General features: G+C 42.4%; 1 protein-coding gene across 3 annotated transcripts in view; it reads right to left on the reverse strand.

Moving 5' to 3' along the window:
* Positions 1 to 21,395, reverse strand: part of PDE6A (phosphodiesterase 6A) — a 155,777-nt gene that overhangs the window by 56,526 nt on the left and 77,856 nt on the right. For all 3 annotated transcript variants that reach the window (XM_069764158.1, XM_069764160.1, XM_069764161.1), the window contains exons 5-9: positions 19,715 to 19,789; positions 14,403 to 14,467; positions 7,153 to 7,219; positions 5,446 to 5,493; positions 2,761 to 2,910 (exon numbers count right to left, since the gene is read on the reverse strand). In XM_069764158.1, coding sequence (XP_069620259.1) covers positions 2,761 to 2,910; positions 5,446 to 5,493; positions 7,153 to 7,219; positions 14,403 to 14,467; positions 19,715 to 19,789 — 405 coding nt within the window. The remainder of the gene's footprint in view (positions 1 to 2,760; positions 2,911 to 5,445; positions 5,494 to 7,152; positions 7,220 to 14,402; positions 14,468 to 19,714; positions 19,790 to 21,395) is intronic.

Consider the following 21,395-nt stretch of genomic DNA (forward strand, 5'->3'; position numbering starts at 1 on the left):
ATGTTTTTTTGTACTGAAGAAATATGTTAACATCGAAACAAAAAAAACCCTCCCATTTCTGTGACCAGGTTTAGTAAGTTTCTTGCGGTATCCCTTTTTATTTTATGTAATTTTATATATCGTACTGTTTTGTTCCCATTGTGTATCATCTTGTATATTTTTAAAAACACTGCCTATCTTTCTTGATTTAATAAATAATTTATTAGTTCTGTTCCTCTTGTTCTGTAAACCGCACCCCTTGAGCCATATGCTACCTGTAACAAAGTCTCCAATTGGCCTCTATAAACGATTGGTGGTGGCAGCTAGTGGTTCTTTTTGTTGTTGAAGAGATGGCAATGACTGTACCGGGTATATAAATATATTCCATGAGATGGAATCGGAGGTGTTTATGCCATAAGATCACTGTTCGTTACCTAATAACCAGCCTAGTAGTGGAAGTAGCTGCTGTCTCGTCCATCACTGTGTGATCTTTCTGGTGTCATCTGTGACAAAGTAATAACAGTGGTGGGTTCAGTGTGACCCCTCCTGGCTGTGTATCCGTGACATGTGAGAATTAAATATCTTGTATTATGTCAAGATTCATAATATATAGAATGCCAACATAATGCATATTGTACAGTAGTAATCTCATTACAAATATAGATAATATTCCCCTAAGTCTTGTAATTTTTGCTTTTAAATTGGTATTGTCAAGTTATTAATTTGCTTTAGTTAATTAGACTGGATGAAAATTTAAAATAAGTTTGTAGTTGACTTTTGTTTTCTATCTGCTGTTATTCTCAGGCAATGACACCTTTTATCTTTTATATTGTACTGCTGGTTTACATGAAGCTCATGTGCCTGGCCAAGAACGCACAGTAGTTATAATTCAGGAGAGAGGTTAACTCATAACATACCAGCCACCTCTCTCCAGCCCATTGATTTCCATATAGCAATTAGCTGCTTACCTATCTCTCATTCCTTCCCAGCTCCTGACAAGCTGCTGTTATAATACTATCACCAGAACTGTCACTTAAGGAGGAGCTCTGCCAGAAATCAGAAAGTAAGGAAACTGCACAAATCTGAGCTGCTAAAGAGGCAAATTGAGAAAACTCCCTTAATAAGATTTTTATGATATATATATACAGTGGGGCAAAAAAGTATTTAGTCAGTCAGCAATAGTGCAAGTTCCACCACTTAAAAAGATGAGATGCGTCTGTAATTTACATCATAGGTAGACCTCAACTATGGGAGACAAACTGAGAAAAAAAAATCCAGAAAATCACATTGTCTGTTTTTTTAACAATTTATTTGCATATTATGGTGGAAAATAAGTATTTGGTCAGAAACAAAACTTCATCTCAATACTTTGTAATATATCCTTTGTTGGCAATGACAGAGGTCAAACGTTTTCAGTAAGTCTTCACAAGGTTGCCACACACTGTTGTTGGTATGTTGGCCCATTCCTCCATGCAGATCTCCTCTAGAGCAGTGATGTTTTTGGCTTTTTGCTTGGCAACACGGACTTTCAACTCCCTCCAAAGGTTTTCTATAGGGTTGAGATCTGGAGACTGGCTAGGCCACTCCAGGACCTTGAAATGCTTCTTACGAAGCCACTCCTTCGTTGCCCTGGTGGTGTGCTTTGGATCATTGTCATGTTGAAAGACCCAGCCACGTTTCATCTTCAATGCCCTTGCTGATGGAAGAAGGTTTGCACTCAAAATCTCACGATACATGGCCCCATTCATTCTTTCATGTACCCGGATCAGTCGTCCTGGCCCCTTTGCAGAGAAACAGCCCCAAAGCATGATGTTTCCACCACCATGCATTACAGTAGGTATGGTGTTTGATGGATGCAACTCAGTATTCTTTTTCCTCCAAACACGACAAGTTGTGTTTCTACCAAACAGTTCCAGTTTGGTTTCATCAGACCATAGGACATTCTCCCAAAACTCCTCTGGATCATCCAAATGCTCTCTAGCAAACTTCAGACGGGCCCGGACATGTACTGGCTTAAGCAGTGGGACACATCTGGCACTGCAGGATCTGAGGCCATGGTGGCGTAGTGTGTTACTTATGGTAGGCCTTGTTACATTGGTCTCAGCTCTCTGCAGTTCATTCACTAGGTCCCCCCACGTGGTTCTGGGATTTTTGCTCACTGTTCTTGTGATCATTCTGACCCCACGGGGTGGGATTTTGCGTGGAGCCCCAGATCGAGGGAGATTATCAGTGGTCTTGTATGTCTTCCATTTTCTAATTATTGCTCCCACTGTTGATTTCTTCACTCCAAGCTGGTTGGCTATTGCAGATTCAGTCTTCCCAGCCTGGTGCAGGGCTACAATTTTGTTTCTGGTGTCCTTTGACAGCTCTTTGGTCTTCACCATAGTGGAGTTTGGAGTCAGACTGTTTGAGGGTGTGCACAGGTGTCTTTTTATACTGATAACAAGTTTAAACAGGTGCCATTACTACAGGTAATGAGTGGAGGAAAGAGGAGACTCTTAAAGAAGAAGTTACAGGTCTGTGAGAGCCAGAAATCTTGATTGTTTGTTTCTGACCAAATACTTATTTTCCACCATAATATGCAAATAAATTGTTAAAAAAACAGACAATGTGATTTTCTGGATTTTTTTTTCTCAGTTTGTCTCCCATAGTTGAGGTCTACCTATGATGTAAATTACAGACGCCTCTAATCTTTTTAAGTGGTGGAACTTGCACTATTGCTGACTGACTAAATACTTTTTTGCCCCACTGTATATATATATATATATATTGTGTACTCACTTCAGTCAAAACTTCATCCATTTCATCAAATGGTTTTCCATCCTTTCTGTTGTAAAATGTGGCAACCCCAACAATTTCTTCCTTTTTGTTGACGATTGGCAATGAAAGGACATTTTTAATCATCCATCCAGATTCATCAACTGGACCTTTCTATGGTTGATAAGAATAATAAAATGTTTACTATGTGCAGTAAGAACCACAAAACACAAGGGTATAACATTACACAAGGTTGTTTCACCAATAGACTCATTGTTACATTGTAACAGCTCATTGGAGCTAGAGAAAATCAATATGGAAGTTTTCTTCTTTATAATAAATACAAAAGTGCATGAGAAACATGTGAAGATAATTTTAAAATAAATATTCAAAAGTATGGCCCAGATTGCATCCCCTTAATAAGGGGGTTCATGGGAGGGCCAAATTACTCAGGATGGCTGCTAGGCCTGAAGAATGGATAGTTAGGGGTTAATGTACAGGAGTGGGAATTTGAGAGGGAGTTTTAGGGGAGGGCTATAGGAGCAGTTAGGTCTGAAGGGTTTATCTAAAAGGCTGATGGGAGGCTCCTATATGGATTGCATAGAGAGGAGGTGCTCTTGTGGGATGTCCATTTTTCTGGTGACCTGGTATCCAGAACGTCTCGCTCACCCTATTAGTTTTATTATTTTATCTTTTATTATATAACTAGATGGTGGCCCGATTCTAACGCATCGGGTATTCTAGAATATGTATGTCCACGTAGTATATTGCCCAGCCACGTAGTATATTGCCCAGCCATGTAGTATATTGCCCAGCCACGTAGTATATTGCCCAGCCACGTAGTATATTGCCCAGCCACGTAGTATATTGCCCAGCCACGTAGTTTTTTGCCCAGCCACGTAGTATATTGCCCAGCCACGTAGTATATTGCCCAGTCACGTAGTATATTGCCCAGCCACATAGTATATTGCCCAGTCACATAGTATATTGCCCAGCCACGTAGTATATTGCCCAGCTTGCCCAGTCACATAGTATATTGCACAGAGCCACATAGTATCCAGCACAGAGCGACGTAGTATACAGCACAGAGCCACGTAGTATACAGCACAGAGCCACGTAGTATACAGCACAGAGCCACATAGTATACAGCGCAGAGCCAAGTAGTATACAGCACAGAGCTACATAGTATACAGCACAGAGCCAGGTAGTATACAGCACAGAGCCACGTAGTATACAGCACAGAGCCACGTAGTATATAGCACAGAGCCACGTAGTATACAGCGCAGAGCCACATAGTATACAGCACAGAGCCACATAGTATACAGCACAGAGCCACGTAGTATACAGCAGAGTCACGTAGTACACAGCACAGAGCCACGTAGTATACAGCACAGAGCCACGTAGTATACTGCCCAGTCACGTAGTATACAGCACAGAGCCACGTAGTATACAGGACAGAGCCACGTAGTATACTGCCCAGTCACGTAGTATACAGCGCAGTCACGTAGTATATTGGCCAGTCATGTAGTATGCATCATATCCCTGTTAAAAAAAAGAATTAAAATAAAAAATAGTTACATACTCACCTCCTGGAGCCTCCGGATCGAAGCGGCCGGTTTCCGATGCTTGTCGCGCGCTCCGGTCTGAAGATTGCATTGCGGTCTCGCGAGATGATGATGTAGCGGTCTTGCGAGACCGTACGTCATCATCTCGCGAGACCGCAATGCATGCAGTGGTCACCGCGGCATCGCGCGGAGCGGGAAAGGGTGGTTCCTGATCCGGGGAGGTGGGGGGTGGGGCGAAGTTCACCGGAGGGTGAGTATGTAGCTATTTTTTATTTTTAAAATTATTTTTAACATTAGATATTTTTACTATTCATGCTGCATAGGCAGCATGAATAGTAAAAAGGTGGTCACACAGGGTTAATAGCAGCGTTAACCGAGTGCGTTACACTGCGGTGAACGCTGCCATTAACCCTGTGTGAGCGCTGACCGGAGGGGAGTATGCGGAGGCCGGGCACTGACTGCGGGGAGGAAGAAGCGGCCATTTTCTTCCGGACTGTGGCCATCGCTGATTGGTCGCGGCAGCTATGACAGGCAGCTGCCGAGGCCAATCAGCAAATGAATAACCGTGACAGAAAGAAGGACAGACAGACAGACAGAAAGATGGAAGTGACCATTAGACAATTATATAGTAGATTAATGTGTTTTAAAGCTATTACAGTGGTTGGCGTAAAAGGAGGGGGGTTTTGAAGGTGGTTTGTTGCACTGAAGGACGGGGGGTGTCCAGTACAGGGATGGGTGACTCCCTACATGTTTTCAAGGTTCTTAGAAAATAGTAAGTGGGTCGGCTATTGGGCTAGGTCTCATCGGGACAACTTGTTATGGGCTACATGCAGATGGGTGCCCTCGAGCCTGTGCGGTGCGGCTGGGGTTCGTGTGGAGTAGCTGTTTGTTGTATTTCCTTGAAATGGGGTTGAACCTCCACTCCCCCGCCTCCTTTTTTCTGGATATTTTGCTATTGTTTAAGTTGTTGTTTGTTGAATAAACGAGGCTGCTGTGGCCTTTATATCCAATGTCACACAGTGTGGTGTGTTTTTATTCATCAGATAAGGGGATTCAAAAGGGATTAGGTTCTTGAATTGTCATAAGGGCCTATAGTCACAAATTCTGAAGTCATGTCTCGCTCTCCTGTCTCTCAAGTCCTTACCTGAAACTCAAAGTATTCATCAGCAGCCGTGTTCATAATGTTGCAAATCTAAAAGATGCAAATTCATAATTTGGAAACACATTTTGGAAACAGTAATAAACAAACGTGATTACAATGAATAGGTTAACAGCTAAAAGAAAAAGTTAACCAGTTCCAGACAATGCCATTTTCCTCATCTTCAGTGCCAAAAACTGTTTTGATTTTTCCATACACGCCATTGTAAGAGCTTTACATTTTTTCTTGTTTGGATATTGAAATAATTTTTCCTTTTTTTGATGATACTTGGATTGTAATTTTCATGTAATTTTTAAATTCTTTTTTTTTTTGCTAATATCAAAGCAAATATAAATAAAACAAAGGAAATAGGTGTCTGTTTTTCACGTTTATTTTACAATTTTTCTTAGGACCACTAAAATAAATTTGAAATGATGTTGTTTTTATATCAATTATATTTATATAGCATAAAACTGTTTTATTTAATTATTTTTTAATATTCAATTCTCCCGTAACTGGGGCCAGTATATTATTCCCAGTTACAGGGCAAATTCAACCTCCTGTATTCACAGCAAAGCAGATCAGTATCTGTTAGGGCCCAGCAGCTTCTGCTCTCTCCTTGCAACTGACAACCGTGTGCTTTGAAATCTTCCTTCCCATGTGCTGCCAATCAGAGCTTAGCAGCTGATTTATCGATTTCAAACATTGCTGAGCTGTGAGGTAGTGGTTATAGCTCACATCCCCAAAGAAGACTCTGAGGCTGCCAGACCACTAGATCAGCTGTCGAGTTGTGATTGTCAGAGTCTGGGAATGAAGGGAAAAGGCGCATGACCACAGATAAAGCTCTGAAGAAACATCGAGTTGAACTACAAGCAGAGATTTCACCTACTGCGCTCCAAAACAAATGTGAACACCTTCTACAATTGAGTTATGCAGCGCAAAAATAACGGCAGCATCAAGGGAGCTCACAGATTTTTCCAAGCTATTTAACTAATTTTTTTTAGCAAGCCCTCTTTTAATCATGTCTGGTTGGTTTATTGGAACACTAACTACAGGGAAAAAAAATTAAATAGTCTTCTCTTTGAAGTCAGTAACTTCCAGTCATCAGGGTGGTGCAGAGAGCAGGTACAGTCACCGCTCACTATACTGTGCGTGCCTTCATCATTTCCCTGCATAGTGCTTGACAAATCAATCAAAATGCAGGAGGAGTGAGTGGTGACAGTGCTCTCATTGTGTAGTAAGCATTGAATGTTACAGCTCCTTACTCTGCCCTAATGATGGAAGTGAACAGCTGCAGAGAGAACATCATTTAATTTTCTCCCTGTAGCCGCTGTTCCTGTAAACCTGCCAGATATGATTTAAATGTTATTTGCCTGCAAATTACCACTTTACAGGTAAATAGCATTTTTGAGTTGACAGGTTCACTTTAATCATATGATGGAACAAGTTTTGAAATTCAAGTGAATCCTATGTTAATAATATGGACATGCTGGTTGCACTGTAAACTACAATACATTTGTAACCTCACACATATATGATCCTTTCTGTTAATTTATGTGTAAAGCCCAAAGAAACAATTTAGCCCCTATTGGCAACCTTTTTTTTACGGTGTCACTCTTTTAGATCTTTATTAATTACTCACTTTATTTTATTTCTAGTCTGCTCTGTTAGTAGATTTATTAAATATATCTGTGTAATGTACATTATACTTACAAGACCATTTTCTGCAACGTAGGAGGGAAGTTTACTTGCCAAAGCCCAATGATCTGCAGGTGGGTTCCTGTTAAAACATAATGTTAAGCTGTAGTGCTTTTGTGGTGTGTCCCTCTAATTGCAAATACTGTAGTAAAACTGTAATGAAATAGTTTAATTTCTAATTTGATTTTATATAATTTATATATTAATATGAACACAGGTGAATGGCCCTTCTGGAAACTATATTAATAATCTGGAGAGTGGGGTTTGGAATTGCCAAGCCTTCAGGTTCTTCTTAATTTCATGACAGTGAGTGAACTAGCCCTTCATGAGATGAAGATTCTTACACTCAAGATTACATTCTGATAACTTGAAACCATTTTTCTAAAGCCAGGTAGCAATAGATTTCCTCTATGTAAACTATAGTGAACACATTTTCTCTGATTAAGTGGGAAACTATTAGGGTTCACTGCTTTGGACAATCTTTCCTTGTTAGAAGGGTCCCTTGGATATAAGCTGATCACAAAGTGACCTACCCTTTTGGAACCCTAAGCAATATTCTTTGAGGAAACCTGAAAATTGTTTGATTTTCCTACAGCGCCATCCCAGAGGAAAGGAAGCATTATACAATCCTCATTCAAATCAATAAGTTGCACGTGTAATGCAGGACAGGGCATATCCTACAAAGCAATAAATGCTCTTTGTAGCCCCTCTCCACAATAACTCAGAATTCATTACTACAGTGGGGAAAATAAGTATTTAATACACTGCAAATTTTGTAAGTTTTGCCACCTATGAAAAATGGAGGAGGTATGTAATTTTCATCTTTGGAACACTTCAACTGTGAGAGACAATCTAAAAATAAAACCCAAAAATTCACATTGTATGAGTTTTCAATAATTAAATTGCATTTTTTGCATGAAATACTGTAAGTATTTGATCACCTACCAACTAGCAAGAAATCTGTCTCTCAAAGACCTGTTGGTTTTTCTGTAAGAAACCCTCCTACTCTGCACTTATTGCCTGTATTAATTGCACCTGTTTGAACTCGTTACCTGTATAAATGACACCTGTTCACACACTCAATCACACTCTAACCTCTCCACCACGGCCAAGACCAAAGAGCTGTCTAAGGGCACAAGGGTCTAAATTGTAGACCTGCACAAGGCTGCGATGAGCTACAGGACAATAGGCAAGCAGCTTGGTGAGAAGACAACTGTTGGCGCAATTATTAGAAAATGGAAGAGACACGAGATGACTGTCAATCTTTTTCAGACTGGGACTCCAAGCAAGATCTCGCCTCGTGGGGTAAGAAGGATTGTGAGAAAGGTCAGGAATCAGCCCAGAACTACACAGAAGGACCTGGTCAATTACCTGAAGAGAGCTGGGACCACAGTCTCATTATCATTAGTAACACACTACGCCGTCATGGATTAAAATCCTCCAGGGCACGCTAGTTCCCCCTTTTCACGCCAGGACATGTCTAAGTTCACCAATGACCATCTGGATGGTCTAGAGGAGGCATGGGAAAAGGTCTTGTGGTCAGATGAGACCAAAACAGAACTTTGGTATCAACTCCACTCACAGTGTTTGGAGGAAGAAGAAGGTGAAGTACAACACCAAGAACACTGTCCCAACAGTGAAGTGTGGTGCTGGAAACATCATACTTTCATGGTGCTTTTCTGCAAAGGGGACAGGACGACTGCAATGTCCTGTCCAGTTGAATTGAGGATGGATGAGGTCATGTATTGCAAGATTTTTGCCAGCAACCTCCTTCCCTCAGTAAGAGCACTGAAGATGGGTCGTGGCTGGGTCTTCCAGTATGACAATGACCTGAAACACACAGCCAGGGCAACAAAAGCATGGCTCCAAAAGAAGCATATCCAGGTCCTAGAGTGGCCTATCCAGTCACCAGACTTGAACCAGATAAAAAATCTTTGCAGGGAGTGGAAACTCAATGTTGTCCAGCAAAAGCCCCAAAACTTGAAAGATCTGGAGAGGATCTGTATGGAGGAGTGTGCTAAAACCCCTGCTGCAGTGTGTGCACTCTTGGTCAAGAACTACAGAAAACGTCTGACCTCTCTAATTGCAAACACAGATTTCTGTACCAAATATTAAGTTCTGTTTTTTATTGTATCAAAAACATATTTCATGCAAAAAAATGAAAATGTGTTATGTAAAAGAAATACAATGTGAGTTTCTGGATTTTTTTTAAGATTCTGTCTCTCACAGTTGAGGTGTACCTATGGTAAAAATTATGGACCACTCCATTCTTTATAGGTGGGAAATGCAAAATTGGCAGTGTATCAAATACTTATTTTCCCCACTGTAGGCTAAATCAGGGGTTGAGAACCTGCTGTCCCCAGGCAGATTTCCAGGGATCGCAGGGCTCAGGCAGGCAACTGTGTTTTGATGGCTGACAGCCCTTTAATTTTTTTCTTTCTCTGCGAGCACAGACATGCTACATTCATTACTGAATGATGGGGCGCGTGTAATGAAAGATTACTTTGTCAAACTGGCCAGTGCCAGCATCAAGACTCAAGGTACCTTCACACTAAACGATATCGCTAGCGATCCGTGACGTTGCAGCGTCCTGGCTAGCGATATCGTTCAGTTTGACACACAGCAGCGATCAGAATCCTGCTGTGATGTCGTTGGTCGGGGCTAGAAGGCCAGAACTTTATTTGGTCGCTGGCTCTCCCGCTGACATCGCTGAATCGGCGTGTGTGACACCGATTCAGCGATGTCTTCGCTGGTAACCAGGGTAAACATAGGGTTACTAAGCGCAGGGCCGCGCTTAGTAACCCGATGTTTACCCTGGTTACCATCCTAAAAGTAAAAAAAACAAACGCTTCATACTTACCTTCGGCTGTCTGTCCTCCGGCGCTGTGCTTTCCTGCACTGACTGTGAACACAGCGGCCGGAAAGCAGAGTGGTGACCTCAACTATGGGAGACAAACTGAGAAAAAAAAATCCAGAAAATCACATTGTCTGTTTTTTTAACATTTTATTTGCATATTATGGTGGAAAATAAGTATTTGGTCAGAAACAAACAATCAAGATTTCTGGCTCTCACAGACCTGTAACTTCTTCTTTAAGAGTCTCCTCTTTCCTCCACTCATTACCTGTAGTAATGGCACCTGTTTAAACTTGTTATCAGTATAAAAAGACACCTGTGCACACCCTCAAACAGTCTGACTCCAAACTCCACTATGGTGAAGACCAAAGAGCTGTCAAAGGACACCAGAAACAAAATTGTAGCCCTGCACCAGGCTGGGAAGACTGAATCTGCAATAGCCAACCAGCTTGGAGTGAAGAAATCAACAGTGGGAGCAATAATTAGAAAATGGAAGACATACAAGACCACTGATAATCTCCCTCGATCTGGGGCTCCACGCAAAATCCCACCCCGTGGGGTCAGAATGATCACAAGAACGGTGAGCAAAAATCCCAGAACCATGCGGGGGGACCTAGTGAATGAACTGCAGAGAGCTGGGACCAATGTAACAAGGCCTACCATAAGTAACACACTACGCCACCATGGACTCAGATCCTGCAGTGCCAGACGTGTCCCACTGCTTAAGCCAGTACATGTCCGGGCCCGTCTGAAGTTTGCTAGAGAGCATTTGGATGATCCAGAGGAGTTTTGGGAGAATGTCCTATGGTCTGATGAAACCAAACTGGAACTGTTTGGTAGAAACACAACTTGTCGTGTTTGGAGGAAAAAGAATACTGAGTTGCATCCATCAAACACCATACCTACTGTAAAGCATGGTGGTGGAAACGTCATACTTTGGGGCTGTTTCTCTGCAAAGGGGCCAGGACGACTGATCCGGGTACATGAAAGAATGAATGGGGCCATGTATCATGAGATTTTGAGTGCAAACCTCCTTCCATCAGCAAGGGCATTGAAGATGAAACGTGGCTGGGTCTTTCAACATGACAATGATCCAAAGCACACCGCCAGGGCAACGAAGGAGTGGCTTCGTAAGAAGCATTTCAAGGTCCTGGAGTGGCCTAGCCAGTCTCCAGATCTCAACCCTATAGAAAACCTTTGGAGGGAGTTGAAAGTCCGTGTTGCCAAGCGAAAAGCCAAAAACATCACTGCTCTAGAGGAGATCTGCATGGAGGAATGGGCCAACATACCAACAACAGTGTGTGGCAACCTTGTGAAGACTTACAGAAAACGTTTGACCTCTGTCATTGCCAACAAAGGATATATTACAAAGTATTGAGATTAAATTTTGTTTCTGACCAAATACTTATTTTCCACCATAATATGCAAATAAAATGTTAAAAAAACAGACAATGTGATTTTCTGGATTTTTTTTTCTCAGTTTGTCTCCCATAGTTGAGGTCTACCTATGATGTAAATTACAGACGCCTCTCATCTTTTTAAGTGGTGGAACTTGCACTATTGCTGACTGACTAAATACTTTTTTGCCCCACTGTATATGGTGATGAGTATACAGTAGTCTCAGATTCTCTTATGTGAATGTAAGGAGAAGAACCCAGCTAGGCATGCTTCCTCTGTGACGGGTCCGGAACCGTTGGGGCTTTCACCTATGTTGCAGGGGGGAAAGCTTAAGGCCCCGAACCGTTCCTGGTAGATGAGAAAAAGGGGCATGGCTAAGCTGAGGGAACTGCAGCGTGTGAGTAATCTGACAGTTACGGCGGGTACGTGCAGCATGCAAGAGGTCAGTGTAAGTGCTCATAACACGGAGTATCGTGAGAGAGCAGGCCTAAGACTTGAAGGCCAGAGGGCGATAAATGGAGCCTGTCATCAGAGCCTTGTACCGATATCGCTGACACCACTGACACCACTGACTGTAAGACAAAGGACCCGAGTATGAGACATAGCCTCATGCCCACGCAGACCGGAGAGTTGTACCACCCATTGTGAACTTTATCCTGTTAAGCTTCTAAACAGACCCCACATAGGGGAAACCGCTGTGCAGGACTGATAAATTGTCTTGTGTATGCCTTCTTCTTCCAGACACAAAGCCGGCATCAGGACCACAAGGAAACATCGCCCACGACAGGACCCAAGATGCCATCTTTTCCAGGACCCAGGATACCATCCTCTCCATGATAACGTCGAATTTCCACTGTGCCATTGCCTTGGCACCAGCGTTTGCACCCAGGGAATACACTGAGGACTCCGTTGGATTGATAAGTCTATTTCCTCTGAACGTATTGTCTCAGTTACTTGTTTTACTACCGTGTTCCAAGTTACAGTCATTTGTATTCAGAAAATTACCCTCTACTTGTCCCTGCATGGAGTATCCACTGTAGAATTAAATCCCCTGTTAACTTTCGTTCTGACTACGTTCCGTTACTGCACCCTATGTGCCTGCTGTCTCCTTACATGATGTATACAGCTCTCCCTGTATCCCATATGTGATGTGTATACACCAGTCTCGGTGTCTCCTTTGTGATTTGTATACAGCAGTCTCAGTGTCTCCTATGTTATGTATACTGCAGATCTCCCACTGCTTGATATCTATAAATGTAACATGAGCAGTGATGACTTTCCTCCTCTGAGGAGACCTGCAGTGTAATGTACACCTGTGTTCGGTACGACTCACTGAAAGTTCTTTACAAAATCTATTATCGCAGAGTTAGACGCAAATCTGGAAACGCAGTTAAGAGTAGCAACATCATCCATATGAAAGGAGATGGACATATTGCTCTGCTTCCCCTTGAAGACATCACCGCTGTATATAACGTGATGTGCAATCTGAATAATGTCCTGTGTCTTGTGTACATTCTATGTCATGTGAAGTGTAAGATGTTTTCCTATGTAATGTGCTAATGTAAAGGATTATAATGCATAGTAGTGATGCATGAAAGACATAGGTTAGGACTTAGGGCATAAGGAATTGTTTGAATAGAATGTAGGAGAAGGGGTTTCCCCAGCAACAGACACGGAGGAGGGTTTAGTGCTAGGACTAGGGACCTGCTTCCTGAAGTTAGTCAGAGTAGAGTTAGTCTAAAGTGACAAGTGTGCAGAGCTGCTGTTGGGTGAACTACTGCAAAGGAGACGATGGGAAAATGAGGGAGCATGACTACAAACTGACAGAAGAGGCAGAGTGGCCTTTTACTTTAATGGGGTCCTTGGATAGGACGACGTGTCAAGAGAAACACTGAGCTTGAGAAACGCCAAAGGTACAGATCTAAATAGGACTGAGACTGTGGGGCTAGTGAGGGTCCCGAGTGGTAGATCCAGAGCGTCCATAGCGAGTGGGTATAGAGGAACTCACTGAACTGTACTGTGGTGACAGGCTAGGCTGTGATGAAGTAGGGCGAAACAGTGTACTATACCGGCCCTATACAGTGGGAGGACGATGTCAGTGAAAAGTCTTCTTGCTGTGAATGAAAAGTGCTTAAGACTGTATACTCGCTATCCCTTGTATATAACCCTCATCAAGTTCAGTAAAGTTCTTATGTTTGAACAGAAGTCTCCTTTGCTAATCTGTGGAGCTCATGGTCCTGCCCAACCAACATCATCGGCTACACAGGCCTGCAGCCTGCACGGGCACAAGGCCCTCACAACATTAACACCAAGCCAGGATGCACAATTGTGTGTAGGATGCCAAAGCAAGTGGGAACAGAATCTCAGCCACGACTTCTTACACATAATGCCTTATCATCACAACCTCAACAAAGAGAAGCAGTTCTTGCCATCACATTAGGGGTGAGTTAATTAAATGTTTGACCAAATATAACAGGGTAATTTTTAAGTTGATAATTTTGTACTGCCCCCAAAGGATGGCATAAAAATCCAAATGGCTCTTGTCAGAAAAAAGGTTCCCTACCCCTGCAGTGTATCAATATTTTTCACTTGGCATATCTATAGGCAATGACATTCATTAAGTATTGAATAATTACTTCTTAAGCATGTTGGATAAAATTAAAACAGAAGTTGGGAATCTTTTTTTGGACATTTGGATATTAATGACCCCCTTCGGGGGAGGGCGGGGCATATGAATTATGTGCTACCTCTGCCCATAAAGTACATCCTGATGGTGTATCTGGTGTCAGGATGTAACCTTTCTTTGCACATGCCTCAGCGTTCAGTAGTGTGCTCATAGAACAATAAAAAACTAAAGGGCTGGCGGCCATCAAAACACAGCTGCACTGAGGTCCCCGGGAATCTGTGTGGGGGCCAGATTAAAGGTCATGAGATTTCCCACTCATGCTGGACTATAAAACATTTTAGTCATTATTAAATTAACTGATGCTATTCTCATGCTGCTAACACTTACGGAATAACTTTAATTTCCTCCTTTCCATGCAATATATAATCAATGACTTTATAAAACGATATTTCCTGCAAAAAAAGCAAAACAAATGATTAAAATGTTGTCAAAAAATGAAAGACACTTTTTAATATCTTTTCAATCCTCCAATAACAATTGTACAATGATAAACTAATAACTGCTGACTATAAAATGAATGATTTACTCCAAATTAAAATGAATGCTTTATAACATTTAGTACATAATGTCCAGTGCTTATAGTCTAATATCTTTGTGTTCAATTATAAATGGACCCAGCATAACAGGAATTTTGCTATATAATTTTATATTCTACATAGGTGATTTGTGCATTTCATCTAATGATCTATGAACAGTGGTAAATTGAATACACTTTTGAGAAATACAGGTGCTTCTCACAAAATTAGAATATCATCAAAAAGTTAATTTATTTCAGTCCTTCAATACAAAAAGTGAAACTCATATGTTATTTAGAATATTTATTTCAAACAAAGTGATCTATTTTAAACGTTTATTTATGTTAATGTTGATGATTATGGCTTACAACCAATGAAAACCCAAAAGTCATTATCTCAATAAATTAAAATAATGAACAAAAAACACCTGCAAAGGCTTCCTAAGCATTTAAAAAGGTCTCTTAGTCTGTTTCAGTAGGCTTCACAATCATGAGGAAGACTGCTGACTTGACAGATGTCCAGAACGCAGTCATTGACACACTCCACAAGTAGGGTGAGCCACAAAAGGTCATTGCTAATGAAGATGGCTGTTCACAGAGTGCTGTATCCAAGCATATTAATGGAAAGTTGAGTGGAAGGAAAAAGTGTGGTGGAAAAAGGTGCACAAGGAACAGGGATAACCACAGCCTTGAAAGGATTGTTAAGATAGGGCCATTCAAAAATTTGGGAGAGATTCACAAGGAGTGGAATGCTGCTGGAGTCATTGCTTCAAGAGCCACCACGCACAGAGGTATCCAGGACATGGGCTGCAAGTGTTGCATTCCTTGTGTCAAGCCACTCATGACCAAAAGACAAAGCCAAAAGTGTCTTACCTGGGCCAAGGAGAAAAAGAAGTGGACTGTTGCTCAGTGGTCCAAGGTGTTGTTTTCAGATGAAAGTAAATTTTGCATTTCATTTGGAATTCAAGGTCCCAGAAGCTGCTTGATGTCTAGTGTGAAGTTTCCACAATCAATGATGGTTTGGGGAGCCATGTCATCTGCTGGTGTTGGTCCACTGTGTTTTATTAAGACCAAGCTTAGCGCAGCTGTCTGCCAGGAAATTTTAGAGCACTTCATGCTTCCCTCTGCTGAAAAGCTTTTTGGAGATGGAAATTTAATTCTCCAGCAGGACTTGGCACCTGTCCACACTGCCAAAAGTACCAATACCTGGTTTAAAAACAACAGTATCACTGTGCTTGATTGGTCAGCAAATTTGCCTGACCTTAACCCCATAGAGAATCTATGGGGTATTGTCAAGAGGAAGATGAGAGACACCAGACACAACAATGTGGATGAGCTGAAGGCTGCTATCAAAGCAGCCTGGACTTCCATAACACCTCAGCAGTGCCACAGGCTGATCGCCTCCATGCCACACTGTGCTGATGAAGTCTGATCGCCTCCATGCCACACTGTGCTGATGAAGTAATTGATGCAAAAAGACCAAGTATTGAGTGCATTTACTGAACATACATTTCAGTAGGACAACATTTCGGATTTTAAAATAAATTTTCAAGCTGGTGTTATAAAGTATTCTAATTTACTGAGATAATGACTTTTGGGTTTTCATTGGCTGTAAGCCATAATCACTAACATTAACATAAATAAACACTTGAAATAGATCACTCTGTTTGTAATGATTCTTTATAATATACGAGTTTTACTTTTTGTATTGAAGAAGTAAAATAAATGAACTTTTTGATGATATTCTAATTTTGTGAGAAGCACCTGTATATACCGTATATACTCGAGTATAAGCCGACCCGAGTATAAGCCGACCCCCCTAATTTTGCCACAAAAAACTGGGAAAACTTATTGACTCGAGTATAAGCCTAGGGTGGAAATGCAGTGTTTATACTGGCCCCATAGATGCCCCAATACAGTGCTCTGCAGTGTTTATACTGGCCCCATAGATGCCCCAATACAGTGCTCTGCAGTGTTTATACTGGCCCCATAGATGCCCCAATACAGTGCTCTGCAGTGTTTATAGTGGCCCCATAGATGCCCCAATACAGTGCTCTGCACTGTTTATATTGGCCCCATAGATGCCCCAATACAGTGCTCTGCACTGTTTATATTGGCCCCATAGATGCCCCAATACAGTGCTCTGCAGTGTTTATACTGGCCCCATAGATGCCCCAATACAGTGCTCTGCAGTGTTTATATTGGCCCCATAGATGCCCCAATACAGTGCTCTGCAGTGTTCATAGTGACCCCATAGATGCCCCAATACAGTGCTCTGCAGTGTTCATAGTGGCCCCATAGATGCCCCAATACAGTGCTCTGCAGTGTTCATAGTGGCCCCATAGATGCCCCAATACAGTGCTCTGCAGTGTTCATAGTGGCCCCATAGATGCCCCAATACAGTGCTCTGCAGTGTTCATAGTGGCCCCATAGATGCCCCAATACAGTGCTCTGCAGTGTTCATAGTGGCCCCATAGATGCCCCAATACAGTGCTCTGCAGTGTTCATAGTGGCCCCATAGATGCCCCAATACAGTGCTCTGCAGTGTTCATAGTGGCCCCATAGATGCCCCAATACAGTGCTCTGCAGTGTTCATAGTGGCCCCATAGATGCCCCAATACAGTGCTCTGCAGTGTTCATAGTGGCCCCATAGATGCCCCAATACAGTGCTCTGCAGTGTTCATAGTGGCCCATAGATGCTCCACATTAATCTGTGCGATGGCCGCTGCTGCTGCAATAAAAAAAAAAAAAAGCCATACTCACCTCGCTACTTGCAGCTCCCAGCGTCTGGTCCCGGCGTCTGTCTGCACTGACTGATCAGGCAGAGGGCGCCGCGCACACTAGTGCGTCATCGCGCCCTCTGACCTGAACAGTCAGAGCGCAGATAGACGCCGGGAAGATGGATCGGCGGCTGGAACGAGGACAGGTGAATATAACATACTCACCTAGTCCTGGCGATCCTCGCGCTGTCCCCTCCTGTCTTCCGCGCTGCAGCTTCTTTCTCTGTCAGCGGTCACCGGCACCGCTGACAGAGAAATGAATACGCGGCTCCGCCCCTATGGGAGGTGGAGCCGCTTATTCATATCTCTAATGAGCGGTCCCACGTGACCGCTGAAGAGAGGAGGAAGCTGCAGCGCGGAAGCCCGTGGGACGGCAGGGACAGCGCGAGGATCGCTGGGACTAGGTAAGTATACCCCAGCGCCCTCAGCCCCTCACCCGCCGACCCTGCCACTACCGTGACTCGAGTATAAGCCGAGGGGGGCACTTTCAGCCCAAAAATTTGGGCTGAAAATCTCGGCTTATACTCGAGTATATACGGTACTGCTTCTCTGCCAAAATCATGGCCCTTAATATGTATGATCATCTTCTTCCATAAATTTTGCGATCATATTTATAATTTGATTTGTCTGTTTCGGACTTGTCCTGTAGTCTGATTTACTGCATGATTTTGTGTCTTTAGTTTTTAAGTGATTGTTTAATCATATAGGGCGCTTGTCACCTGAAAAAGTTACAAATCACATTAAAGTGCTTGTCTCATAAAAACATTATATTTCTCTGGCTGTGGCTGACGAAATGGAAATTTATTATTACAAGTTGACTATTCTTCACATCAATGACCATTTATATGATACATATAAAAACTAAGCCCTCCATAGAAGAAACCCCTGTTTTAATAGTGTATATAAAATGAGTGTATTGATAAGTTGAATTAAGGAACTAAGCACAAAACTTTATCAAGGAATATACGATGAATGTCACATCTGATCTGGGAACTGATCTTGCAACATCTGCTTCGGTCACCAGACGCTGCTGATGATGGAGGAGGCATCGGGAGCAAGATCTATGAGCTGTGCAGGCTCCTTCCATCCACTGAGAGTAGGGTGCACGGGACCAGTACTGCAGTCCAGTCTGGTAGTATGTGTGTGTGTGCTGTCCAGCTGGAATTATCAGCTCCCTGCTTCAGCTAATTGGACAATATTATTACCTACTAAAGCTCCTAGCTCACTCCTGTTAGCAAATATAGTGAGTTATTCCTCTGGTTTGCTACAGCTTCTCAGCTACCTTTTTTTGGCTACTGGTTTCTTGTTCTAACCTCTACCTTTTTACTGCCTACACTTCTGCTTCCTGATTGTGTACATTCTCTTCCCTCCTGGTTCTGACCTGGCGACCTGACCATTCCTGGCCGCCTGCACCACCGACCAGCAGCCTAACATGTAGACCCATTCCAGGGGCCTCTGTGTATTTCCAGATCCCTGCACAGTGGTTAAAAGGTGAAGGCAGGAACAACCCCTGGGATCTGGAAAATGGCGTGGCCAGTAATAAGCCTATCCATGATAGGCATGTTTAGAGCTGCCAGGTGACCACTCACAGAGCTCCATTACAACTGAGGCAATGGGACAAACTGGTAAACGCTCAATTTTCTCATCTTTTGAAGTAGGAGGCATGGATTTCAAAGGTGGGAAACACTGACAGATCTTATTAGTACTACCTCTGGTGCCAACTTACATTTATTTATTTATTTTACTAACTTATATAGCCCCATTAATTACGAAACGCTTTACAGACATTTTAATCACCAAGCCCAATTGGGCACCACAATCTAGATTCCCTGTCAGTATATCTTTGAAGTGTAGGAAGAAACCACAGAACCTGGAGGAAACCTGCGCAAACATGGAGAGAACAAACACCTTGTAGATGTTGTCCTTGGTGGGATTTGAACTCAAGGACACTAGTGCTGCAAGCCTGGAGTGCTAACCACCGAGCCACCATGTTGACCCCTTTATCCCTTACCATAACTGTATATAGCCATACTGTAACATATGTCCCTTACCGTAAACTGTATGGTAGCCTATGTGTCAGCCTCCAGAGTAACACACTGGAAGAGTAATTACAAGCTCAACCACTATTTTATCATTATCTACAAACTGCTCTTGCATAAAAGTATTGTCCTTATTAATCTACTGCTATTAATGTTAAAATGAAAAAGGACACACTGGAGCTCACAGGCAAATGGTATGCTATCTCACTTTCCAAAGTGATCATTGTAATATTTCATAATTATAAGGTATTGAATTACAGGACAGCAATGAAAATTAGGCAAAAACATAAATCTGGCAATGATTACTCTGCCATCTGGTGTCCGTGGTCCAGAATAAGGGGGCACTTCACCCATTAGAACTGGCCATTGATCAAAAAATTCCTGCAAAAAAGCACAATGTCAGTAAAATTGTTCAGCATTTTAACAAAAATGTCAGCATTTTAACATTTTTATATGCTTGACATTACGATGAGAAAATGAACCAGAAATATGGATAAAATGTTGTCATAAAGTATGTGTAAGAAAGTAGAGGTTTTGCCCATACTCCCTCTTAAAGAAATCTGAAATGATGTAATGTATTATGGTATTATGGTGTTTGTAATGTTTTACATTGTCAGTGATAGAGTTGTGTTCTGATTAGCACTAGGTAGTCTACAGGGAGAGACAGAGTTAATGAGTGAAGCAGTAAAGTGAGTAGAATATGTAATAGGGACGAGCCTGCAATAATTGAAGACCTCAGATCTGGCTGAGAAACAGAATCACATTTGGAGGGTGCGTTTGTGGCTAAAGATAGGCTACCAAGGCACAAAGTAAGCCCTATGAAGAAAGCAACAATGAGAAGTGATCCTGAGTGAGAGAGAAAAGGAAAAAGTATCGGGGCCTGTGGCAGGAAGCCTAGCGGGACGGTACAAAGTTGTCTGTCAGTTGGGTAATGGAATAGAGAAGGAAGGATAAGAGAGAATAAAAAGAAATGCCCCATGAGCTGGTCCTGAGGTGTCCTTATTTTGGACAAGGAGGCTTACTGAATAGAACGTGCTGGGCTATTTTGAGGCAGAAAAGTTAGACAAAATAGAGGGCAAAAGTGACTATCAGAAATAGAGGAAGAAGTGTTTGATAATGATCTATGTCATAACAGAAACGTCCATGAAGATGAACCAACTAACTGCTGAACGTAGTTCATCAAAATGTATTGGTCAGTAAAAATACATTTATGTATGAACTATGGCCTCCATCATTGAATTCTAATACCTGGTCCTGGCCGGCCGAATACAATGGCAATATGTGGGCTGCAAGAGCATGTCACCACTATAGCAAAAGTCCACATACCCAGCCAGAAGGCAGCCCCAACCAGTAGATAATAATTGATCAGCAAGATCTCCAGGGGTGCAGTTGATCGGATACATTGAGTCAGCATCCTCTGCTCTGGTGTCTTTGCCAGCTCGCATGCTCTGTATTGCTGGCAGACTTCTCTGACAATCTGATCCAGCTGAGGACTGTACACAAATTATTGAATCCATTTGTAAGCTTTCTCTGAACTGAAATGGGCACTTTTCTCATGGCCCTTCTTAGCCACACTCCAAGCTAGGCTACTAGGAATCACAACTTGCTACTTTTTTCTCTCTCTGATGGCAAATACACTGTCTGGTACATTACGCCATCTTTATCATGGAATCTTTCCCACTGATGCAGAATCTTCGCACCATCTGAGGACAATTTGGCCCAAGCCATCACTGAAGATCATGCCCTTTCTAGTAGCCATGCATTGATCATCCAGAGCACAAGGTCATCATCTTTGGTCTTGGCCAATTTGGCCAATATCCTGCTGAGCAAAATCATCTGGCCTGCTGTTACTCCATTATTCTTGGCTACAGAGGCCATGGCTTTCACTTGACCTAAGTCAGGTTTCTCCGTGTCTTCTTTCTCTTCATCCACCTCTCTAGAGGAAATGGAAAGGGTGACTTGAGACAAAGCAGCAGCATTAGTATTG

This window comes from Ranitomeya imitator, chromosome 4 (assembly GCF_032444005.1).
Source record: "Ranitomeya imitator isolate aRanImi1 chromosome 4, aRanImi1.pri, whole genome shotgun sequence".
Taxonomy (NCBI): Eukaryota; Metazoa; Chordata; class Amphibia; order Anura; family Dendrobatidae; genus Ranitomeya; species Ranitomeya imitator.